Source organism: Stenella coeruleoalba, assembly GCF_951394435.1.
Source record: "Stenella coeruleoalba genome assembly, chromosome: 3".
NCBI lineage: Eukaryota > Metazoa > Chordata > Mammalia > Artiodactyla > Delphinidae > Stenella > Stenella coeruleoalba.
In genome coordinates, this window is record NC_137148.1 from 60,420,765 (window position 1) to 60,447,300 (window position 26,536).

The 26,536-nt window shown below is 37.0% G+C and overlaps 1 protein-coding gene across 2 annotated transcripts in view; it reads left to right on the top strand.

Annotated features, from left to right (window-relative positions):
- Window positions 1-2,691: 2,691 nt before the first annotated feature.
- Window positions 2,692-26,536, top strand: part of AGGF1 (angiogenic factor with G-patch and FHA domains 1) — a 49,550-nt gene continuing 25,705 nt past the window's right edge. For both annotated transcript variants that reach the window (XM_079918956.1, XM_079918957.1), the window contains exons 1-7: window positions 2,692-3,314; window positions 5,839-5,941; window positions 6,954-7,156; window positions 8,001-8,165; window positions 10,444-10,632; window positions 24,605-24,935; window positions 25,924-26,035. In XM_079918956.1, coding sequence (XP_079775082.1) covers window positions 3,105-3,314; window positions 5,839-5,941; window positions 6,954-7,156; window positions 8,001-8,165; window positions 10,444-10,632; window positions 24,605-24,935; window positions 25,924-26,035 — 1,313 coding nt within the window. In that variant the 5' untranslated portion in view covers window positions 2,692-3,104. The remainder of the gene's footprint in view (window positions 3,315-5,838; window positions 5,942-6,953; window positions 7,157-8,000; window positions 8,166-10,443; window positions 10,633-24,604; window positions 24,936-25,923; window positions 26,036-26,536) is intronic.

A 26,536-nucleotide genomic window follows, 5' to 3' on the forward strand; every position in this document is an offset into this window, starting at 1 on the left:
AAATATACGAAATTCTCTGATAATCAGAGAATTGCAAATTAAAACAACAGTGAAATACCTCATTACACTCATAAAAATGGCAAAAAAATGTACAAGAGGGACTAATATTATGTATTGGAGAGAATGTGGAGGACAAAGAACTCCTTGTGCACTGTTGGTGCCATTCTGAAAAGCAATATAGTGGAACGTGGTGAAATTAAATGTTTGTCCTATGAGCCAGAGATCACACGCCTTGCTATATATCCCAAAGAAATGAATGCACAGGTCAATAAAGTGGCATGAACAAGGATTTTCATTGTGGCATCAATTGTATTAATAGAGAATTGGAAATAACTTAGATGTTGACAACTAGGGTAATAGGTAAATAAAATGTGGTATATGTAAACCTTGGAATGCTATGCAGCACTTAGATGTACGATAGCAATATATATGAATTTTAAAAACATCTTTAGTGTGGAAAAAATAAGAAACAGCATAAGATTTAAAACCAAATACTACTTATGTAAAAGAAATACACAGGAAACATAAGGATAGGATAGATTTATATTTAAGGTCATATATCAAACATGCGAGGCTGGGTGCCCATATTGGCAGAAAGGAGGTAATGGGACTGGGGACTGGGGTTACAGAGAAATTTTAAAACAAAAACAAAAACCAAAATAACAAAAAGAAGCCCAAAAACAGAAAAAGAGAAGAGCCATCCATGGGCTAATGTTGATAATGTGTTGTAAACTAAGGGTATCATTACAGTCTGAGGTACCAAATATCAATAATAACTTAGGAAAAACACTATAAAAACAAAGTCAAACTATGAAGGGTGCCGAGTAGTATGTTTCTCTAGGGCACTGGCCCTGTCCATTCTACTAAGTACCTTTTGATTTGAAAACTAGGTGTGGCAGACTGCTATTTACCTACTCAACAAGTATTTTCTCTTTCTTCCATATTTATAGAACGCTTTATTGTTAGAGGGAATAATGTGTCCAGCTCAGAAAGACACACGCACACACAATTCCCAGCCCCACTTGCAGCAAGGGGTGAGATATAAACAGAAATCACTGGGTGGGGCCTTGGGAAAGTCCTTTTGTCCCTTGCCATATTGTAAAATGAATTGACCTGGAGGCTGGGAATATGCTCTACGAATAGAAGAGCAGAAAGACAGACGGAGCCTGAGTCTCTAAAGAGCTGGTAGAGCCACCTTACCAGCTCTGGACAGTCCATCTCCAGACTTCTTTAATGTAATAGAGTAACCTCCTAATTTGTTTAATAAGCCACTATAAACTAAGTTCTTTTACTAGAACCTTAATGCAATTCCCACCTCATACACAAAGCTTTTATTTTTGCTCAAAAATATATTGTGACTCTTTTCTTCCAGACTGATGGTCAGAGGTAAGTTATAAACTAGTGGCATGATAGGTCAGAATTTAGGATTGAATGGATTACCTTTAAGACAAATCATTGCTTCAAGTAGCAGCTAATAAGCTTATTTATTCCTTCTATGACAAATGGTTAAAACTTGAAATTTCTCATCTATAAAATGAGAAAGTGGAAGTCCCTTTACCTTAAAGTTACCTTACAGGTGGTGTTTATGGAATTCCTTACCCTCCCCCCCCAAAGGTGAAGAAAGTGGGAAATATAGCTTTTATTTTAAAAGATTTGGGTAAATTCTTGATTAGAGTCATAATGCATTAAGGTAAGTCAGATTTCAGGGGGCAGTACATCTCTATTTTACATCGGGGAGTACATATTCTGTCTTCTCACTAAATATCCTTTGATGGCTAGAAGATCACTGTGGTGCCACTTTGGACTCTTAAAGCCTAAGGAATAATGTGTGCAGGACCTAGAGAGGGTAGGTCCCCGCTGGAGAACTCACCGCCTGTGACTTAACTAGTGGGCAGTGCACGGGACAAAAAGCACACAGAGCGGCCACTGAACTAGGACATCAAACAGGATTCTTATGTTCAGCAAATATTTAAGGATACCCGCTCTGTGACAGGCACTGAGCTGCGCCCTGGGAGACGACAGGCAAGACGTAGTCGCTGACCTCCATAGGTCTCAAGCCCGGCATTCCGAACTCAAGCTCTAATTCTAAACGACGCTGGTTAAGAAGGAAAAGTGTGTTCCAAGAAGCCCTCATCAGTTTAAAGGCTGCTGAACAAACGCCTGTTTCACATAGACGAAACACGAAATAGATGCACTGAAACAGAAAAAATTTCTCTCTTACTTCCGTAGAATCTTGCTGCTTACTTTCCCACTAGGGATGCTTCTCTCTGCAAGCCAGACCTATAGGAATTTGCTTTCTTTTCCTGGGGGGCCTAACCTCACGGAATCCGCAGAAGCACTAAGTAAGCAGAGCGTCAGAACACTACGTTCACAGTCCTGGTTTAGCATCAATTCTATGAACCCTGGCAAAACATTTCTTGGAGATTCACTGTTCTCATCTGTAAAACGAGGAGCTAGGAAGTGCACTCTGCGCAAAAAGTTTGAAAACGTTTTGAAAGTGTGCAAGGGTAAAATCCCGCGACCAGAGGTTGCGCGATCTTCTCTTTATCTCTCCCGGGCTACTGTAGTACCTTTTCCGCCAGCTCTCCACGCCCTCACGTCCCGCCCCGCCCCGCCCCGCCCAGTCCCGTCCCGCCCCGCCCCGTCCCGTCCCGTGCACCCCGCAGCCGGCGGAAAGTGCGCCTGTGCGCTGTGAGGCCCTTCTCGCCTTCCGTCGCTTCCTTTTCCGTCTCGGCCCCGCCCACCGCCGGCGCCGTCGTTTCCGGTTCAGCCCAGAAACGGCCCAATCGCTTCTGGTCCCTGCTTCGCCGGCCAGCCCATTTCTCCAACGTTTCGGTGGCTTACTCGGTCTCCGGGCAGGTGGTTACCAATAAAGTTTTACTATTTCAAAGCCGGGAGGACTGGGCCCATTCTCGGTCCCCTTGCTCGCTGCCCGCAGTTCGCCTCGGCTACAGGTAACCAGCTTTAGGGCCTCATGGCCGCGGGCCGCCGCGGCCGGGCGGGGATGAGGCCGCCCGCGCTCCCGTGGCTTCTGGGTCTGTCGGCGTCCGTCTCAGCTTGAGCGCAGTCCCTCCGCTCCCGCGGGCCGCTTCGCGCCGGACCCCATGGCCTCTGAGGCGCCGCCGCCTTCGTTGTCGCCGTCGCCACCTCCCTCCCCCGAGCCTGAGCTGGCCCAGCTGAGGCGGAAGGTAGAAAAGTTGGAACGCGAGCTGCGGAGCTGCAAGCGGCAAGTGCGGGAGATCGAGAAGCTGCTACATCACACAGAGCGGCTGTACCAGAGCGCCGAGAGCAACAACCAGGAGCTCCGCACCCAGGTGCGCGGTCCGCCTCCAGCCCCACGCCCCATCCAGCCCGAGATGAGGCCTTCGAAGTCTAAGATAGCCTCAGAAGGTCTCCTTGGTAGGGCCCAGGACTGCTTTATAGAGTACCTGAAAGAGTTAAAAGTTCAGTGCGATGATAATTCCAGGTACATTTGAAACAGACCTAAGCGTTGGGGTACTCGATTTAGATAAGTGCGTGAGCTGCAGTTGTGGCCAGCGTGGAGTGCACTTAAGTACTTCAGTCTTCATTCTCACTTGTGAAGTCCCATTGGCAGTAGGCACATTTTTAATATTTTGTTCTAGATCACTTTTGAGTTTGTTAAAGCGCCGGATTTCAATCAGAATCCCATTTATCATACCCTAGATGTGTGAACTGATATTGAGCCTCAGTGGCCCATAAAATGAGAATGCTAGGACCACACTGGTGGAGGTTAAATCAAAGTAAATGTCAACAGACTGTTTTACAGTTTTGTAAATTGCTGAACGCTAGCTATGTGTGAGGTTGTTCTGGGCATTCATCTTGAGTAGTCTGGTGGAAGTAGGGAAGATAGAACTGTCTTCGTTAGACACACTAAGCAGCTAACTTTGTTCTTATAACATGCAGTAAGGACAAATATTTAAACTCGCATTTTAAAAAAACTTAAACAGCATAATCTTTTCAGCTTGATTGTTTTGGGCAGTCGCGCTCTTTCCCAACAAGTTATTTCCGTGTAATTATTAATTTCAGTTAAACTGTTGTCTAGTCTTTTGGCATATATTGATACATTTCCTAAAACCACAAATGTAGGCTGAACGTTAAAGTATCATCAAACTTTGTTACTCTTTGCTATCAAATAATCTATGAAAATAACCGCTGAGTTGCAATGACTTTCTGTGCCCACTGTATAGAGTTGTTAACGTTATGACATTGCCGAAAATTTGTATTTTGTTACTCAACAACTATTTATTGGACAACTACAATGCACAGCGACTGTGCTAGGAGACTACAGATATTGTTAAAATATTGTGGGGAAAGGGGAGTAAAATATGATGAGCTGTGAAAAAAACCCTTTTATAATTCTAAATTGTAAAAGTACCGCTTGCTATAAAGAACCTAAAAGAAAACGTTTTTGCTAATCTTTGAAGAGCCAGCGTTTTGGTTATTAGTGTTAATTTGCTGGCAGTCTAATATGAAAAATTGAAAAGCATAGAAAGCTGTAACTTTACTAGTGACAGTAATTATTCTTCTTTATTATCTTTCTAGTCAGCCTCCCCTGGTGGTGGGTGGAGTTTGTTAACTGTCATTCCTAATTACTAGATAGTGTTTTATCTGGAGCAGTAAAAATTTGGCTTGAGAATGGAGGGTGAACTAGCAGGAAAGTACAATATGTACAGGCTTTGGAGTCAAAGAAACCTTGTGCAAATTACTTTCTTTAGATTTCTCACATGTAAAATGGGGATTAGGACAACTAATTTGTAAGGTGGTTGTAAGAATGAATGAGATGTTACCCACAGTACCAAGTGCAGTGCCTAGCATGTAGCAGATTCTATATGAATGGTCTTGTTCATAGTAATAGTGGTAGTAGCCAGAGCCAGGATTAGAGCAAGGCAATCAGTAGCCTAGGGCGAAAAATTCAAGGGGGCACTCATTCTCAGGTATGACTCTATACTTGCATGAAGCTGAGAGTGAATGTCTCCTTAAATTTTGAGCCTTAGGTGCCTTGCTCGCTTCACTCTAGTTCCTGCCCTGGTGGTAGCAGCAGATCTGATAATCTGTGAAGTGCACAGATAATCAGTATATAATCAGTCTTATCACCTTTTTCTTTTTAAGCTTTATGTATCATTAAAGAAGCTTGTTTTTTGGTTTTGTGCTTATAATGGGTGTAATCTCACACTGAGTTCCTGTCTGACTGAGCTGTATTGATGAGGCTGCTCTTCATCTGCTTATGGGTATTTTTCACACTCAGTTGTTATGGCCTTGGTATTCAGTGAGACACAGGGAGGCAAGATGCATCTCTGAGGCAGTCACCTCTCTTTCCTTCTGCTCCAGTTACTTAATTATAAGATTACTATTTCAAGGAAAAAGTATGTTAAAGTATATGAGTGGCATTATTTAAGTGAATGGTTAATTCCAGGTGGAGAACACTGAATGATACTAGATAATTTAATTCAATGATTTAATTCTACTTAGGGAGAACTGCTGACTGATTAAAACAGTAGTATAAAAACGTTCTTATTTGTTAGAAATAAAGGATCCTGTTCACTAAGTCTTATTAATTTAGTCAGTCTGATTTTTGGAGGTAATAATTTGAGGTTAGATAGAGAATATAAGAATAAAAACATTTCCTTCTGCAGATGTAAAAGGTGAAAGCCAATTATATTGTAGTATTTTCAGTTTTTCTGAAAAGGAAACTAGCTGATATTGGTACTTCTCCAAACTTTTACCAGGAAAAATAATTATTGTAATTTCAGGAGAATAGTGTGTATATTATTAGATTGCTGTATGGTTTATTTTTCCTAAAGCCTTGCTTTCTTTCAGGTAGAAGAGCTCAGTAAAATACTCCGTTGTGGGAGAAACGAAGATAATAAAAAGTCTGATGTAGAAGTACAAACAGAGAACCACCCTCCTTGGTCAATCTCAGGTATTCTGCTTATAGTGAAGATATCCTAATACTACCACATTCAGATCATGCTAACATGGAGTTTTCTTTAAATTTAGAATCCGTATACATCTAGATAAATAGGAGAGCTGTTACAAAGTTGACTTTTCTCCATATGATTTGGTATTTTCAGATAATCTATTTGCTCTTTTGGTGGGAAAGTAGTAATTTATTGTTATTCCTGTAAATACGTAATATTGCTAATATGCTTTCAGTGGCACATTCACTGAGTAATATGTGCTATGCTGTAAGCCATCTCCTCTCATTTGACCTTACTTGTGACCAGGGGCATGTGTTTTCTTGTTGATGTGTTCCACCTAGCATCAATTCAGTGTCAGTCTCTAGGCCCTCCTGGGAATGGGGTGAGCCTACAACCCAGGCCTTGTTAGTGGCATTATGTTGTGAGGCAAAATAACTGAGAAACCAAGTTTTAATAAATAGGGATAACAAGAAATGATCTTTCCCATTAAATTTTGCCCTGTTTTATTCAGATGCAACTTAGCAAATTGCTAAACACAGCAATGGTATGAACATTACATACCTGTATAATATTATGTTTTTTAAAAAGTCAGCACCATGAGCAAAATTTGACAGAAAAAGTCAGCCCTTGACATGTTGTCATTTGATGTTGAAGTATACTGTGGTATGTAGTTAGACGTTAAGAGTTGCTAATTTTTTTTTTTTTTTTGACAGAACACAACCTATCTACCTGTTTTCTCTTTTAACTCTTGCTATGAAAAATCCAAATCTGCTTACCTTTTTTTCCTTTTTAGCTTGACAGCTAGGGAACTGAAGGTGACATTAGAATCAAAGATATATATCTCTGCAGATTTATTTGGACCATTAATTTTAATCTGTTAAAATGTGTATAATTATAAAAATATGGTTTGTTTGCAACGTGTGCTCTTTTGTGTTCAGTGCCAGTGTTTTGGAATTAAGTCCTTTTTATATACACTATTCTAATATGATATCACTTAATTTGTTTTTGCAATAGATTATTATTATCAGACATACTATAATGATGTTAATCTTCCAAATAAAGCATCTGAACTCCCAGTTCAGGAAGATCAGGATATCAAAGCTTCTACTTTTAATTCTAAAGACCAGTCACACATAGAAAATGATGCTTATGCTGGTACTGATATAACAGAAAATGTTAATTGTGGACAAGAGGACCATTTTGCCTCAAATTCACAGGTAATAAAACGCTTCACTTGAAACTGTTGATACTCAAGAACTTGTTCTTTGTTGTTATTGCGTAGAAAAATAGACTTCTTTGGTTTATTACAACATATACAAGGGTTGTAAATGTTCTGCGTGTAATTATGCAGTGAATAATACAGTTTTTGAGAAACAAAAATTAGAACTTGTTCGTATGTGTAACTATTTTCCTACTCTGTTGTGTTGCAAAAATGTATGCTGTACATAAACTAAACAAAATTTGTCAGTACATTTGACTCAACCAAAAAATTTTGAGCAACCACAATACCATGTTCACACCAAATTTTTTTTAATACTTCCTTTATGTCACATATCTTGCCACTGTTCAAATATCCCAGAATGTTTTATAAATTTGTTTTTACCATTTGTTTGAATCAGGATCCCAGTAAGGTTCATACAGGGCAACTGCTTGATGTGTGATGTATAATTTATACCTTTCTTCTCTGTCTCTTTTCTAAAATTATTTTTCCCCTTGAGCCTGTAATTATTGAAGAAGCCAGATCATTTGTCTTAAAGAATATTTCAGTCTGGATTTTGTGGATTGCTTCCGTATGGTATTAGGCATTTATTTTTGAGTAATGGTCACTCACTTACTTCTAGTGTCTTCAAAACTGGGTCAGAATTGAATTAACTGATACACTAATTCATATTTTTTAAAGTGGGTCAAATTGTAATTGATAGCCATCCCTTTCCATTGCAGAAATTGAGGTCTTATTATTCAGAATAGTTTTTAGGTCTGTTTATTGTTTCAAGTTCTGCTAACTTTTATATTGATATGAGGATGTTTTTGTCCTGTTTGACATGATTGTATCATACATAGGAGCCAGCATCTGTGTTAGCAACAGAAGATACATCCTTAGAAGGTTCATCACTAGCTGAAAGTTTGAGAGCTGCAGCAGAAGCTGCTGTATCACAGACTGGATTTAGTTATGATGAGAATACTGGATTGTATTTTGATCACAGCACTGGATTCTATTACGATTCTGTAAGTATCTCAGACCTTTTAATACTGTATAGTTGTGTTCTTAGCTGCTTGAATACCAAATATTAAACCCTAGGTTGAATTAAGATAAGCAGGGAGCTGCATGTAAAAATTTATTTAAAGCTATTTGGCAAGAGTAAAGATTTATAAAGTAGCTTATGATACTATATTTCTATGTATATTTAATTAAATAAGTTAATTGTGTTATTATAGATTAATATTTTAGAGAGATCTAATAACCTTTTATATGTAAAGTAACATACAAAAATGTTAGCATATTTATTAATAAAAGGAGACAACAACATTTTGTAAAATGTTTAAGAACCTAAACTAAAAGGAAGTAATGTTGTTAATTCTAGGCTTGGGGTAAGATTTTCTAAAAATTGTTTCAAATACTTATATCTTTATGAATCCATTTTAGACCACAGAGGAGTCTTTTTCTTAAATTCTTTATAGCATGTTTATTATTAGTCATTGTTTTATATTTTGTGACTTTTAAGCATTTCACTTAAAAAAAATCAATTTGTTAACAGTGAGAACTAGGGAATTAGTATGGAATCAGAAATATAATGGACCATGGACTAGGACAAAACCAGAAAAGAAAGTTCTTGATTTATAATATAGTGTTATGACTGTTGAAGGTCTGGTATTTAATTGGATTTTTTCAGGTTTGGTGACAATGATCCTGGAAGTTATATACCCACATACCTCAACCTCAGTGGTCTACACATATGATCTGGTCCTCAGGAATTACAGAATGTCATGCCCCAAAGTGGAGCAGATATTCACCATTCCAGTTATTGGAACTATTATTAACTACTCTAGGGAACGTAATGATAATAGTAAATATTTTAGTTAGATAAGGGATTTCATTAGCTTGTCAGTTTGTACTTGGTATAGTACTTTGTAAATACTTTGTAAAAGAGGGTTTTATTTCACAGGAGTATGCTAATTGACAGTGCTAATTAATACCTAGAAAATTAATGTTTAAACTCTTATTACCAAAGAAAATAGCTATTAATTACTTGGTTTCTAGAAAAATACGGAATTTCCAAGTATATGATGTTAGTCTTTGTCATTCTTCTACCTTCTTTTCTGTAACTTTCTTCCTGACATCTGTTCTGTAAATGCTTAATTACATTCTGCAGGTTGTGTCTCAGTGGAGTAGGGACTTCAGTGCTTTGCCATTTTTAATGTGCTAGTTTTCATTTTAATTAATTTTCTTACATATTTGAAAATGTCTATATTTTGGACTGAAAGACATAGCAGATTAAAAAGATTTGAGTTGTAGAAGTTCTGTTATCACTGGAAATAAAGATCAGAAAGCTTCCATTCAGTTTTTAGCTGAAGGAAAGATAGTGAGAATTCTAAATATTTTTGTAAGAGATCTACAAAATGAATTAAAGACAATAAATTCAATAGTATCAACAGTTAGAAAAATAAATTATTCTTTTTCAGGAAGCTTTACTTGCTTAATCTCAGTATATATCTTTGCAAGATGTTTCCAAGTCTGATCTGCATGGATTTATGATGTAAATAAGATACAGATTGTTGAAGTAAATCTTGGTTATAGAGTACTGGCCAGTATCTAATAAATGCAGATGATTACATAATTTTATCTTTCTAGTTTTTATCCATAATTTATCAAAACTCTATATTGCATGGCTGCATTACTCTAAATCTTATGTAGTTACTTAGTGTAGAATTAATTGATTAGTGAAGACAATTGTTTATTGATTTCTTTGTACAGAATGTTATGTTGTAGTGTTCATGAGCTTAATTTTATTTTCAGGTTTTTCTCCAGGATTTTGAATCATGAACATTGAAAGGCAACTCATTGTTTTATGTCATTGAGAGGAGGGTTTAGGGGTTTATACTACCAAACCATTATCATGTAATTATATGGAGAATGAGTCTGCAATTGCTTTTATATGGTTGGCTTTTTCTGATGCATACCTTAGTTTTCATGACTTCTAAAAGGTTTCTGTTGAACCATATGAAGTTGCTGTTTCTATAAGTAAAAAAATGGTCAAATATTGGCAATTTCATGAGCTTTAATATAATATGTATTCATTTTCCACACCAGGAAAATTAGAGCAGATATTGAATGGTAAAGTACTTTGGAAAATTACAAGCATTTTTCATTCTGTTACCTTTATTCATTTTTTCCAAAGTTCTTAAAATTTACTGTATTTGAATATATTTGTCATTTCTATTGTCTATTTTTCTATTTTATTTCATCTTACTTGAATAGAACTTATTGTTTTCTTAACTTTGAAAGGAAAATCAACTATATTATGATCCTTCCACTGGAATTTATTACTACTGTGATGTGGAAAGTGGTCGATATCAATTTCATTCTCGAGTAGATTTGCAGCCTTATCAGACTTCTGGCACAAAACAAAGTAAAGATAAAAAATTGAAGAAGAAAAGAAAGGATCTTGATTCTTCTACAACAAATGAGGAAAAGGTAATGTCATAATTTTTAAAATTTACATAATGGTGATATCATAGTTAAGCCAAAATTTTTGATGCAACTGAAAATCATTTAGTAACTGTATTTTAAACATATTCATTACAATAACAAGATATCACAATCTATCAACCAAGAAGCTTTCACATGGAGCAAACATGGACTTTTCACAAATTCTCAATCACTAGAAGTAGAAAAAATTTCTTAAAGTTTGAAGCAGGTAGATTTAGGGCAGATAAAATACTCTTGTGTTACATAATTTGGAAGAAGAACATTCATACCAGCTATTGATAAGTTTATGTCAGTGCACAATTCACAATAAAAGAAAAACACAGTTTGTAAATAGGTGTAGGTAAAAGTTCAACATTCTTAGTTTTGTTGAGCAATTTCTTCTTATATTAGCAAACATTAAAAAAATCCATTGCTAGCAAATTTAGGATACGTATATATTCATTAGTTTCAATTGGTATCTTTTGGGAAAATGGATTATTTGTATCAATAACCATAAAAATGTTCATATGCTTTAACTGGAAAAGTCTCATTTCTAGTTTGTAATTTAAAAAAAATTCCAAAGAAAGAAACATTCCTTTGTATAGCTATACAGCAGTATTTATAAGAACAAAAAAATAGATTTAAACGGCTGACAGTTATTGGTTAAGAAGATGATGGTACATTTAAACTTCCAGTTACAAAGTAAATGAGTCACAGGGATGAAATGTACAGTGTGGGGAATATAGTCAATAATAATGTAATATCTTTGTGTGGAAACATGGTAACTAGACTTGACATTGTGATCATTTTGTAATGTATAGAAATATTGAATTACTATATTGTGCACCAAGAACTGAGGTAGTGTTATAAGTCAGTTACATTTGAAAAACAAATAAATGTTCTCATAGAAGATGATACCAGATTTGTGGTTACCAGAAGCAGGGGGTGGGGAGAGGGGGATAGTTAGATGAAGGTAGTCAAAAGGTACAAACTTCCAGTTATAGGGTTAATAAGTACTAGGGCTGTAATGTACAACATGATAAATACAATTAACACTGCTGTAAGGTATATGGAAGTTGTTAAGAGAGTAAATTCTGAGAGTTCTTATCATAAGGAAAAAAATTTTTTTATTTTGTATGAAAATGAGATGATGGATGTTCATTAAACTTAGCCATGGTAGTCATTTATGATGTATGTAAGTCAGATTATTATGCTGTAAACCTTATACTTCTGCAGTGCTATATGCCAATTATATCTTAATAAAAATGGAAGAAAAAAGGAAGAAAATGGTAGTACATTTAATTGAAAAAACATTATTTAGTCATTCAGATGGTAATTTATACAGACTGAGGGGAATTTTTAAAATACTTATGATACAATGTTAAATTGAAAGAAGGGAAGTAAAAAAATGTTATCAGTGCTCTTATTTCTATTCCCTAAATAGAATTAGGTTGGTGGTTTACAGGCAGGAAAGGAGGCTTATTTGTTATGTTGGTGTTTTGTAAATTGTGGCAACTATTCGATACTTTACTCTTGATTTCTTTTTTTTTTTTTTGAAATACAGTTGAAGTACAATATTATGTTAGGTTCAGGTATACTAAATAGTGATTTGACATTTGCATACGTTATGAAGTGATCACAACCTTAAGTCTAGTAACCATCATCTTCCACATAAAAAGTTATTATATTATTATTGACCATATTCCTTATGCTGTAAATTGTATTCCCGTGGCTTATTTATTTTATAACTGGAAAGTTATACCTCTTAATCCCCTTCACTTCGTTTGCCCCCACTCCCAACTCCCTCCCCTCTGGCAACCATCCAATTGTTCTCTGTATCTGTGAATCTGTTTTCCTTTTGTTTGTTTGTTTTGTTTTTTAGATTCCACATGTAAGTGAGATCATAAGGTATTTGCCTTTCTCTGTCTGACTTATTTCACTTAGCATAATACCCTCTAGAGTCATTAATGTCTTTGCAAATGACAAGATTTCGTTTTTTAAATAGCTGAGTAATATTCCTGTGTGTGTGTGTGCGCGCGCGCGCGCATGTGCACGCCACATCTTTGTCTATTTATCTACCAATGGACACTTCGGTTGCTTTCATGTTGGCTGTTGTAAATAATCCTGTGATGAACATTGGGGTGCATGTATATTTTTGAGTTCATGTTTTTGTTTTCTGGTAAATACGGAGAAGTGAAATTTCTGGATCATATGGCAGTTCTCTTTTGAATTTTTTGAGGAACCTTCATACTATTTTCCATAGCGACTGCACCAATTTACAATACCACAAACAGTGCAAAAGGGTTCTCTTTTCTCCACATCCTTGGCAACACTTGTTATTTGTTGTCTTTTTGATAATAGCCTCTAGAACAGGTGTGAGGTGATAATCTCATTGTGGTTTTGATTTGCATGTTCCTCATGATTAGCAGTGTTGAGCATCTTTTCGTGTGCCTGTTGGCCATCTACATTTCCTCTTTGCAAACATGTCTATTTGTTCTTCTGCGCATTTTTTAACCTGGTTTTTTTTTGATGCAAAGTTGTGTAAGCTGTTTATATATTTTGGATATTAACCCATTATTGGTCATATCATTTGCGAATACCTTCTCCCTTTCACTAGGCAGCCTTTTTGTTTTGTTTATAGTTTCCTTTGCTGTGCAAAAGCTTTTTAGTTTGATGTAGTCCCATTTGTTTATCTTTGCTTTTGTTTTCCTTGACTGAGGAGACATATCCAAAAAAATATTCCTAAGACTAATGTCAAAGAGCATACTGCCTATGTTTTCTTCTAGGAGGTTTGTGGTTTCAGGTCATACATGCCTTTTTTTTTTTTGCGGTACATGGGCCTCTCACTGTTGTGGCCTCTCCCGTTGCGGAGCACAGGCTCCGGATGCGCAGGCTCAGCGGCCATGGCTCACGGGCTGAGCCGCTCCATGGCATGTGGGATCCTCCCAGACCAGGGCACAAACCCGGTGTCCCCTGCATCAGCAGGCGGACTCTCAACCACTGCGCCACCAGGGAAGCCCCATACATGTCTTTTTATACGTATATATTCATATTTTTTATTGAAGTATAGTTGATTTATAATGCGTTAGTTTCTGGTGTACAGCAAAGTGATTCAGTAATATGTATATATATTCTTTTTCATATTTTCCATTATGGTTTATTACAAGATACTGAATATAGTTCCCGGTGCTATACAGTAGGGCCTTGTTGATCATCTGTTTTATATATAGTAGTTTGTATCTGCTAATCTCAAGCTCCTCATTTATTCCCTCACCCCCACCTCTTTGGTAACCATAAGTTTGTTTTCTATGTCTGTGAGTCTGTTTCTGTTTTGTAAATAAGTTTGGGTCATGTTTTAGATTCCACATGTAAGTGATATATGATATTTGTCTTTCTCTTTCTGACTTACTTAGGATGACAATCTCTAGGTGCATCCATGTGCTGCAAATGGCATGATTTCATTCTTTTTTTTATAGCTGAGTAGTATTCCACTGTGTATATATACCACATCGTCTTTATCCATTCATCTGTCAATGGACATTTAGGTTGCTTCCATGTCTTGGCTGTTGTAAATATCGCTGCAAAGAACATTGGGGTGCATGTATCTTTTTGAATTATAGTTTTCTCCAGGTATGTGCCCAGGTGTGGGATTGATGGATCATATGGTAACTCTATTTTTAGCTTTTTAAGGAACTTCCATACTGTTTTCCATAGTGGCTGCATCAACTTATACTTCCATCAACACTGTAGGAGGGTTCCCTTTTCTCCACACCCTCTGCAGCATTTATTATTTGTAGACTTTTTAATGATGGCCATTCTGACCAGTGTGAGGGGTTACCTCACTGTAGTTTTGATTTGCATTTCTGTAATAATTAATGAAGTTGAGTATTCTTTCATGTGCTTCTTGGCCATCTGTATGTCTTCTTTGGAGAAATGTCTCTTTAGGTCTTCTGCCCATTTTTTGTTTTGGGTTGGTTGTTTTCTTGTTATTGAGTTGTATGACCTGTTTGTATATTTTGGAAATTAAGCCCTTGTCAGTTACATTGTATGCAAAGGTTTTCTCCCAGTCTGTGGGTTGTCTTTTTGTTTGTTTATAGTTTCCTTTGCTGTGCAGAAACTTTTAAGTTTGATTAGATCTTGTTTATTAATATTTCTGTTGCCTTGGGAGACTGACCTAAGAAAACATTGCTACAATTTATGTCAGAGAATGTTTCTCCCATGTTCTTCTCCAGGAGTTTTATGGTGTCATGTCTTGTATTTAAGTCTTTAAACCGTTTTGAGTTTATTTTTGTGTAGGGTGTGAGAGAGTGTTCTGACTCCATTGATTTTATATGTGGCTGTCAGCTTCCCCAACACCACTTGCTGAAAAGACTGTTGTTTCTCCATTGTATATTCTTTCCTCCTTTGTTACATTTAAGTCTTTAATCTATTTTGAGTTTATTTTTTGTGTATGGTGTGAGAAAATGGTCCAGTTTCATTCTTTTGCACATAGCCATCCAATTTTCCCATCACCATTTAGAGGTGATGGGAAAAGGCAATCTTTTCTCATTGTGTATCCTTGCCTCCTTTGTCATAGATTAACTTCCCATATAAGTGTGGGTTTATTTCTGGGCTCTCTATTCTGTTCCATTGATCTATGTGTCTTTTTTTGTGCCGGTGCCATACTGTTTTGATTACTATAGCTTTGTAGTATATTTTGAAATCAGGGAGCATGGTACCTCCAGCTTTGTTCTTCTTTCTTAAGATTGTTTTGTCTATTTGGGGTCTTTTGTGTTTCCTTACAAATTATAGAATTATTCTAGTTCTGCGAAAAGCACCATTTGTATTTTAATAGGGATTGCATTGAGTCTTTAGATTGTCTTGGATATAGTATGGCCATTTTAACAATATTAATTCTCCCAATCCATGAGCACAGTATATCTTTCCATTTGTTCCTCTTCTTTCCTCAATATTTTATAGTTTTTAGAGTATGAGTCGTTTTCCTCTTTGGCTAGATTTTTTTTTTTTTTTAATTCATCAATCCCTGAGCCTTATTTATTTATTTATTTTATTTATTTATTTTTGGCTATGTTGGGTCTTTGTTACTGAGCGTGGGCAGTTGCGGCAAGCAGGGGCTACTCTTCGTTGCGGTGCATGGGCTTCTCGTTGCGGTGACTTCTCTTGTTGCAGAGCACATGCTCTAGGCACACAGTCTCAGTAGTTGTAGCACATGGGCTCAGTAGTTGTGGCGTGTAGGCTGTAGAGCGCAGGCTCAGTAGTTGTGGTGCCCAGGCTTAGTTGCTCTGCAGCATGTGGGATATTCCCGGACCAGGGCTCGAACCTGTGTCCCCTGCATTGGCCACTGAGCCACAAGGGGAGTCCCTCCTTGGTTAGATTTATTCCTAGGTATTTTATTCTTTTTGATGCAGTTGTAAATGGGATTGTTTTCTTTTTTTAAAAAAATATTTATTTGGTTGCACTGGGTCTTAGTTGTGACAGGCACGGTCCTTAGTTGCGGCTGGCAAGCTCCTTAGTTACGGCTCGCAGGCTTCTTCGTTACGGCTTGTGGGCTCCTTCGTTGTGGCACATGGGCTCCTTAGTTGTGGCAGGCGGGCTCCTTAGTTGCGGCTCAAGGGCTCCTTAGTCGTGGCATGCAGACTCTTAGCTGCGGCATGCATGTGGAATCTAGTTCCCTGACCAGGGATTGAACCTGGGCCCCCTGCATTGAAAGTGTGGAGTCTTAACGACTGTGCCACCAGGGAAGTCCCTGGGATTGTTCTCTTAATTTCTCATGTAGTTTGTTGTTAAATGTATAAAATACAACAGGTTTCTGTATATTAATTTTGTATCCTGCAGCTTTACTGAATTCATTTGTTAGTTCTCACAGTTTTTTTGGTGGTGTCTTTAGGATTTTCTATATGTTGTATAATGTCACCAGCAAACAGTGACAGTTTTACTTCTTCCTTTCTAGTTTGGATTCTTTTCTTTTTCTTGTCTGATTGCTGTGGTGAGGACTTCAATACTGAGTTGAATAAATGTGGCAAGAGTGAGCATCCTTGTCTTGTTCCTGATCTTAGAGGAAATGCTTTCAGCTTTTCACCATTGAGTATGATGTTGACTGTGGGTTTGTCATATATGGCCTTTATTATGTTGAAGTACATTTCCTTTGTACCCACTTTGTTTAGAGCTTATCATAAATGGATGTTGAATTTTGTCAAAAGCTTTTTCTGCATCTATTGAGATCATCATGGTTTTTACTCTTGAGTTTGTTAGTGTGGTGTATTGTATTGATTGATTTGTGGGTATTGAATCATCCTTGCATTCCTGGGATAAATCCCACTTGATCATGGTGTATGGTCCTTTTAATGTATTATTGAATTTGGTTTGCTAATATTTTCTTGAGGATTTTTGCATCTGTGTTCATCAGTGATATTGGCCTGAAATTTTCTTTTTTGTCGTGTCTGTCTGGTTTTGGTATCAGGCTGATGCTGACCTTGTAGAGAGTTTGGAAGTGTTCCTTCCTCTCCAACTTTTTGGAATAGTTTGAGAAAGATAGATGTTAACTGTTCTCTAAATGTTTGGTGGAAATCACCTGTGAGGCCATCTGATCCCGGACTTTTATTTCTTTTGAGTTTTTTTGATTACTGAATCAATTTCATTTGCAGTAAATGGTTTGTTCATATTTTCTATTTTTTCCTGATTCAGTCTTGGGAGACTGTGTTTCTCAGGGTTTATCCATTTTTTTCTAGGTTGTCTGTTTTACTGGCATATAATTGTTCATAGTAATCTCTTATTTTTTGTATTTCTGCAATATCAATTGTAACTTCTCTTTCTGATTTTATTTATTTGGGCCCTCTCTTTTGGTGATAAGTCTTGCTAAAGGTTTAGCAATTTTGTTTATTTTTTCAAAGAACCAGTTCTTAGTTTCATTGATCTTTTTTCTTTTTTTAGTCTCTACCATTTCTTTCTTTCTTTCTTTTTTTGCCACTCTGTGCAGCTTGCAGAATCTTAGTTTCCCGACCAGTGATCGAACCCATGCCCTCTGCGGTGGAAGTGCAGAGTCCTAACCACTGGACCACCAGGGAATTCCCTGTATCATTTATTTCTGTTCTGACCTTTATTATTTCTTCTCTTAACTTTGGTTTTTTCCCTTCTTTTTCTAGTTCCTTCAGCTGTAAGTTTAGATAGTTTATTTAAGATTTTTCTTGTTTTCTGAGGTAAGCTTGTATTTCTGTAAACTTCTTAGAACTGCTTTTGCTGCATCCTATGGATTTGGGATCATTGTTTTTCCATTTTCATTTGTCTGCAGGTATTTTTCAGATTTCTTTTTTGAGTTCATTAGTGACCCATTGCTTGTATAGTAGCATATTGTTTAGACTCCATGTGTCTGTGGTTTTTGCAGTTTTTTTCTTGTAGTGGATTTCTAGTTTCATACTGTTGTGGTTGAAAATGCTGCTTAATATTTCAGTCTTAAATTTTTTTTAATTTTAATTGAAGTATAGTTGATTTACAGTGTTGTACTAATTTCTGCTTAGTTACACACATCTATACATTCTTTTTTTTTTCTTTTCCATTATGGTTTATCCCAGGAGACTGGATATAATTCCCTGTGCTATACAGTAGGACCTTGTTATTTATCCATTCTAATAGGTTGCATCTACTAACCCCAGACTCCCAGTCCATCCCTCTCCCTCCCTTCCTCCCCCTTGGCAATCACAGGTTTTTCTCTATGTCTGTGAGTCTGTTTTGTAGATAGGTTCATTTGTGTCATTATTTAGATTATACATGTAAGTGATATTATATGGTGTTTGTTTTTCTGACTTACTTCATGTTGTATGATAATCTCTAGTTGCATCTCAGTCTTAAATTTCTTGAGACTTGTTTTGTGGCCTAGCATGTCATCATCATACAAAATGTTCCATGTTCACTTGAAACAAATGTGTATCCTGCTGCTTTTGGATGAAATGTTCTCTATGTATCTGTTAGGTTCATTTAGTCACGTGTCATTTAAGACCAGTGTTTCCTTACTGTTTTTCTGTCTAGATGATATCCATTGATGTAAGTGGAGTGTTAAATTCCCCTACTATTATTGTGTTACTGTCAATTTCTCCCTTTATGTTTGTTAGTATTTTCTTTATGTATTTAGGTGCTCCTGTGTTGGGTACGTAGATATTTACAATTGTTATATCTTCTTATTGGCTTGATCCCTTTAGCATATAACGTTCTTGTTTGTCTCTTTTGACAGTCTTTGTTTTACAGTCTGTTTTGTCTGATATAAGTGTTGCTACCCCAGTTTTCTTTTTATTTCATTTGCATGGAATACCTTTTTCTGTCCATCACTTTCAGTCTGTGTGTGTCTTTAGATCTGAAGTGAGTCTCTTGTAGGCAGCATATATGTTTTTTTTTCAATCCATTCAGCCACTTTGTGTCTTTTAATTGGAGCTTTTAATCCATTTACATTTGAAGTAATTACTGATAGGTATGTACTTACTGCCATTTTGTTCATTGTTTTTTTGGGGGGTTCTGTAGTACTTCTTTGTTCCTTTTTTCTTTTGCTCTCTTCCCTTGTGATTTGATGACTACCTTTAAGTGTTATGTTTGGATTCCTTTCTGTTTTCTGTGTATGTGTTGTTGGTTTTTGGTAACCATGAGGTTCATATTTGACAACCTATATATATGTGATTATTTTAAGACAGTTTCTTAAGTTTGAATGCATTCTAACTGCTTTACATTTTTACTTTTGTTTCCCCCCACATCTGATGTTTTTGAGGTCATATTTTACGTTTTCGTTTTGTTTATCCCTTAACTGCTTATGTAAATATACATGATTTTACTACTTTCATCTTTTAGCCTTTCTACTAGCTTTATCAGTGGTTGATTTGCTACCTTTACTGTATGTTTACCTCTACCAATGAGATTTTTCCTTTCATAAGTTCCATATTTCTAGTTGTGGCCCTTTCTTTTCTATTTAGAGATGTCCCTTTAACGTTTCTTGTAAAGCTGTTTTAATGGTGCTGAACTCTTTTAGCTTTTGCTTGTCTGTAAATCTCTTTATCTCTCCTTCCAATCTGAAGGATAGCCTTTCTGGGTAGAGTGTTCTTGGTTGTAGGTTTTTTCCTTTCATCACCTTGAATATATGGTGCCACTCCCTTCTGGCCTGCAAAGTTCTGCTGAAAAGTCAGTGATAGCCTTATGGTAGCTCCCTTGTGGATAACTAGTTGCCTGTCCCTTGTTGCTTTTAGAATTCTCTGTTTTTCTTTAATTTTTGCCATTTTAATTGTAATTAACCTCTTTAGATTCATCTTGTTTGGGACTCTGTGCTTCCTGGACCTGGATATCTGTTTCCTTCCCCAGGTTAGGGAAGTTTTCAGCTATGATTTCTTCAGATAAGCCTTCTGCCCCTTTCTCTTCTCCTCCTGGGACTCCTGTATTGTGACTGTTAATATGCTTGATAGTGTCCCAGAGGTCTCTTAAATTATACTCATTTTTTTAAATTCTGTTTTTTCTTCAGCTTGAGTGATTTCTGCTATTGTTTTCCAGGTTGCTGATGTATTCCTCCGTATCATCTAATTTGTTGTCCCTTCTATTTATATTTTTAATTTCAGTTATTGTATTCTTCAGCTCTGTTTGGTTCTTCTTCATATTTTCTAACTACTGAAATTTTATGTTCATTGATTCTTCTCCTGAGTTTGGTGAGCATCTTTATGATCATTATCTTGAACTCTTTATCTGTAGATTGCTTATCTCCACTTTGTTTGTTCTTTTTCTGAGGTTATGTCTTGTACCTTCATTTGGAACATATTCCTCTGTCTCCTCACTTTACCCAATTCTTTGTGTTTATTTCCATGTGTTAGGTAGGTTGTTTATGTTTCCCATCTTGGAGAAGTGGCCTTATTTAGGAGACCTCTTCTGGGGCCCCAGCAGCACACTCCTTTTTGGTCTCCAGAACCAGATGCTTTAGGGGTGTCCCCTATGTGGGCTGCATATACATCCTTCTGTTGTGGTGGGGCTGATTACTGTGGGAGCACTGGTAGGCAGGGCTGGCCCCTGGCCTGGTTGGCTGTGAGGCCATGCCTTGTATGGTGGCTGTAGGCCTACTAGAGGGTAGGGTAGTCTTCCTGTGAAGTTGGCTGCATGGTCTGGGGGCTCAGTGGTTCACTGGAGGGTGAAGCTGGGTCCCCACATCGCTGTCTTTCTGGCAGGCCAGGGGTGGGGTTTGGGGCTTGTGCCAGCCTGCTGGTGGGCAGGGCTGGGGCGCCAGCACTAACAGACTAGAGGAAAATTCCAAAGTGGTGTGTTCCAGTACCAGTGTTATTGGGGTAGAACAGACTCCCAAAAATAGCTGACCCAGGCTCCTTTCAAACTACTGCCTCAGTGTTGGGACTTAGAGCATGTGACATTTTGCATGTGCCCTTGAGAGCAGAATCTTATTCCTGTATCCCTCGAGTTCTCCTGAACATAAACTCTGCTGGTTTTTCAAAGCCAGACATTCTGGGGGCTCATCTTTCCAGTGCAGGACCCCTGGGCTGGTGACCCCATTTGGGGCTCAGACTCCTTGCTCCTTGTAGAGGACCTCTGTGCTTGTGATATTCCTTCCATTTGTGGGTTGCCAGCATGGGGTGTGGGTCACCACCTGTCCTACCCATCTCATGTGGTTATTTTTGTTTCTTTTAATTTTTTAAAAAAGTTTTTATTGGTGTATAGTTCCTTTACAATTTTGTGTTAGTTTCCACTGTACAGCGAAGTGAATCAGTAGTATGTATACATATATCCCCTCTTTTTTGGATTTCCTTCCCATTTAGGTCACCACAGAGCATTGAGTAGAGTTCCCCGTGCTATACAATAGGTTTTCATTAGTTATCTATTTTATACATAGTTTCAATAGTGTATGTATGTCAATCCCAATCTCCCAATTCATCCCACACCCCCCCGCTTTCTGCCTTGGTATCCATAGGTTTGTTTTCTACGTCTGTGTCTCTATTTCTGCTTTGTAAATAAGATCGCCTATACCAGTTTTTTCAGATTCCACATATATGCAATAATAAACGATATTTGTTTTTCTCTTTTTGACCTACTTCACTTTCTATGACAGTCTCTAGGTCCATCCATGTCTCTACAAATGACCCAATTTTCTTCCTTTTTATGGCTGAGTAATATTCCATTGTATATATGTATCGTGTGTTTACTTCTTTATGTCTTTAGTTGTGGAAAATCTTTTCTGCTAGTGTTCAGGTTATTTTCATAGATAGTTGCTCTGTAACTAGTTGTAATTTTGCTGTGTCTGTGGGAGGAGGTGAGTTCAGTGTCTTCCTACTTCACCACCTTGGCCACCTCCCCTACTCTTGAAATTTTATCTCAATTCTCTATTTGATTTGTCTTTATTTTTCTTTTATTTTCACTGGCAATACCTAGGAATTGAAGATTATGTAACTAAAATAGCAAAAATGATTTTTCTTTTTTTTTTAAGATCTATTTTTTAGTGACGTCTACCTATTACTAGTGGTTGAACTGTTTGAAAGGATGCATTATGAATACTTCTCCCTAGCAAAGCAAAGAACATGTAGGGGTCCTCAGATGACCTTTCCTGACAAACTAGAGAATGAAATTTGAAAGCATTCGGTGAGATTTTGGTCCAGCTTAGCTCCCATATCTGTTCATCTTTACCATCCTTCAAAAATATGTTAACTTCAGGACAGTGACTTAAGAAAAATCCTGATGAAATTCTGAGAATTCCCCAAGGATTCTAAAAGGTAATTGTGAAGCATGGGAGGAAAGCAGTTAGGACATCCTCATCTTTTTCTTGAGTTTTAAGATGTTCTTGAGCCTTACTTTTTGGAAGTGTAGAGTATACAGAAGGAAGGAAGTAGGGTGAAGAGATTGGAGTAATAACTTGAAATATGCATGTATGCTTAATGCCCACATGTAGGCACCGGGCCTTTCTTATATTTTAATGAATATTTATCTAACATTCTAGACTGACAAATAGTTTTTAAAAAGCAGTACCTCTTGCAATTTCACTCATTTTTCCTCTGCATGTATTGTCCTATAAGCAGTAGTAATAATAAAATATGTAAGATTGGAAACTTTTTTTTTAAAGCATATATAGATAGGGAAATTTTTTGGCCATAATTCACAGGGGCCTTTAAAGTTCCTCATAGTTTTTTTTTTTTTTTTTTTCTGATTTTTTTTTTTTTTTTTTTGCGGTACGTGGGCCTCTCACTGTTGTGACCTCTCCCGCTGCGGAGCACAGGCTCCGGACACGCAGGCTCAGCGGCCATGGCTCACGGGCCCAGCCGCTCCGCGGCATGTGGGATCCTCCCGGACCGGGGCACGAACCCGTGTCCCCTGCATCTGCAGGTGGACTCTCAACCACTGCGCCACCAGGGAAGCCCCCTCATAGTTTTTCAGCTCCTTGCCCTTGTTCTTGTTCTTGGTGAGTTTATGTTGCCGGAAATATGTATAGTTTATCTATCACACTGTGAGTGTTTAGCCAGTCTTCAAACTGAATTTATGCTGCTATTAAAAATGCGTGTTTAGGGACTTCCCTGGTGGTGCAGTGGTTAAGAGTCTGCCTGCCAGTGCAGGGGACACAGGTTCCATCCCTGGTCTGGGAAGATCCCAAATGCCACAGAGCAGCTAAGCTTGTGCATGACAACTACTGAGCCTGCGATCTAGAGCCCGTGAGCCACAAATACTGAGCCTACGTGCCACAGCTACTGAAGCCCGCACGCCTAGAGCCCATGCTCCGCAACAAGAGAAGCCACTGCAATGAGAAGCCCGCACACCACAACGAAGAGTAGCCCCCACCCACTGCAACTAGAGAAAGCTCACGCACAGCAACAAAGACCAACACAGCCAAAAATAAATAAATTAATTAATTTAAAAGACAAACAAAAGTGTGTTTAAGATGGTCTCATATTTTATAAAGTAACAGCGGACCATATGAATTCACTTCATCATGTTGCTCTAATATAGAAAGAAAATTCAGACTGTGTTACAAACCAAAGGAAAATAACTCTCTGTTTCTTCTAAAGTTAAAATAATAGATTTGTTCGTTTGTCCTAGGGTATGCCCAGTATGCATGTGTAATAAATAATAAAAGGCTTATGCCAGGTAAGTTGGAATTTTGGAACAAAAGAGATGCAGCTGATTCATCTGTACTTTTTTTGTATTATCAAACCAACTCTCTAATATATTAAATTTTAGCAAAACTTCAGTTCTGCTACATTAGGTATATTTGGACCTTTAAATCCCTGCTGTAATTAAAGCTAATTCTTTATGTTATGTATGTTGACTTGATAATTGGCTCAACGTTCAGAAAGAAAATTTAGGTTTAGTTGTATTCTCTAGGCCTGCACAGTTCAGCCAGCTCCATCTGGCTACTGAATACTTGAAATGTAGCTAATCCTAATTAAGATGCTTTGTAAGTGTAAACTACACTCAGTTTTGAAGACTTAGTACAGAAAGTCCATGTAAAATATTTTGGTAATTTTTATAGTGATTAAATGTTAATTTTATATATAATTAGTAATATTTTGTAAGTACTGGGTTAGATAAAATGAATTTCACTGGTTTCTTTTTACCTTTTTAATGGCCCTACTAGATAATTTTAAAGTATAAAATATAACTTGCATTTTATTTTTGACAGCATTGTTCTAGGCTGTCACATGTCCAAGCAGTATGTGATGAGGGCCTGGACTGGGACAGTTAAGACACTGAAAATAGATAAGGAGAGAAAATTGGGATAAATTTCAAACATAGTCTATAGCACTTGGTAATTGATTTCAAGTGGTGGTTAAGGAGATGTCAAAGACTTATGATTTGGATAAGTGGATGGTCATATCATTAACCAGGAAAAGGAACATGAGAGGAAGAGGCACTAGAGATAATAGCTATTTCACTGTGTGTATATATCTTCACTAATTCATTGAAACATTTAGCATTAAATACAAGATGGTCATGTTTAAGAGTCTTCTCTCCTGTTTCCACCTCTTTCCAGAATTTGAATTCAGAAGATCAAAAAACATCAAGTATTGAACATATAAGCTGCAGTGAGGGAGAAGATTTTGCAAGTGTGAAAAAGAAGGCCAAAATAGATATTCATTACAAAAAGAGTCCCCCCAAATATACTGTTCCAGTTAGCGCAAAGACTGTAGAATCTCCTCTTGATGAAAACATTTATAATTCGGCTTCGTTTAAAGATGAGAAAATCATAGACACTGATAGTGAGCCTGAAGAAGGTGAAATTACAGACTCTCAGACCGAGGACAGTTATGATGAAGACATTACCAGTGAAGACAATGTAACTGCAGAAGATTCTGAAGATGAAGGTGAGTAAATGGCCATTACTTAATTTTATATAAATAACCAAGTATGGTCATTGTAAAAGTGCAAAACGGTTAAAAGTGTTATTAACCCATATAATATATCTGCCGAAAAGTGAGCTGATTGTTTTAAAGAGATTAATGACATTATTAAAAATTATAACTGCTTGGTTATTTTTCAACAGTAGGATGTGAATAAATGACTAATACTTGGATCCTGAAGTTTCATTGCATTGAATGGCTTAGTCAGTAAAAACACAAAACCAAGTTACCTACTTTCTAATCCTAAAATAGGTACAAAGTCTATTTTAGTGGATTAGATATTTGTCCACTTTTGTAATTGGGAAAGCAGTTGCCTTTAGAAAGAGTAGTCCATGAATTCAGCTTACATAGGTATTATGGTAAATCTAATATTTATTTTACTTGAGGATATAAAGATATACTTTTAAAACTCAGGAATTCATATTGGTGTATATGAGCTTATTTTGTTCTTAATGGAATTTCCTCTCATTTTTTCTTAAAAAGGGCAGACTCAGTTTTTCTCACTTAATGTAAAAATGCTTTTTTGGGATACTTTCAAATTCCAAGACCTTAAAAAAGAGAGAGTTGATTATTTTATAATTGTGATAGGTGCTGAATATCTTTAGGTTGATCTTTTTATAAATTTATTTATTTTTGGCCGCATTGCACGGCATGTGGGATCTTAGTTCCCTGACTGGGGATCAAGCCTGTGCCCCCTGCAGTGGAAGTGTGGAGTCTTAACCACTGGACCTCCAGGGAAGTCCCACAGGTTGACCATTTTAAATTGGTAACATTGTTAAACCTTACTTACTGTGTATGTGATATAGCAGAATTTAAGAATGTTGTTTTAAACAGAATGAAGATTTTTATCAATATATTTGTACTTTATGTATGCCTCCTACTCATCCCTATGCATTTCTGATTTTTTCCCATAGCATTTGAATTAATATTTACACATTTCTTTCTTTGGCAGATGAAGAAAAAATTTGGCCCCCATGTATTAGAGTAATTGTAATTAGATCACCTGTGTTGCAGACAGGATCACTTTTTATCATTACAGCTGTAAATCCTGCTACAATTGGAAGGTAAAAATGTTTAGTGTTATTATATTTGTGTATTTGTCTTATTCCAGTGGACTGTACTTTTCCTGAGCAGTTAATCATTAAATATGCATGGTACTGGTTGAATAGGAAAAAAGTGACATCCATGTCCCTCCCTTTTCCACTCAAAAAATATTCTGACACCTACCTTTTGTCACCTGCTTTTGGAAGACAATTGGAGATATAACCTCATTATCCCTAAAGGGGACTGCCTATGTAAAGAGATAAAATCTTGGTGATATGATACCTTCCACAGAGGTTTTGTCATTTTCTTACCTTTTGTATTGCTTTTTTTAGGTTTAAATTACTTAAACCCACTGTTGACCTCCTCTGATTGTTTTCCTTTACTCCTTTATAATTCAACCAGCTTGGTAGAGAGGTAGGTTTTAATCATGAGTAGGATAATTTCCTTTCTTCCCAACTGGAAAGGTAATGTATGGAACAGGTTCCATACGATATCTTAATTTTAAATTCTTAGAAATATTA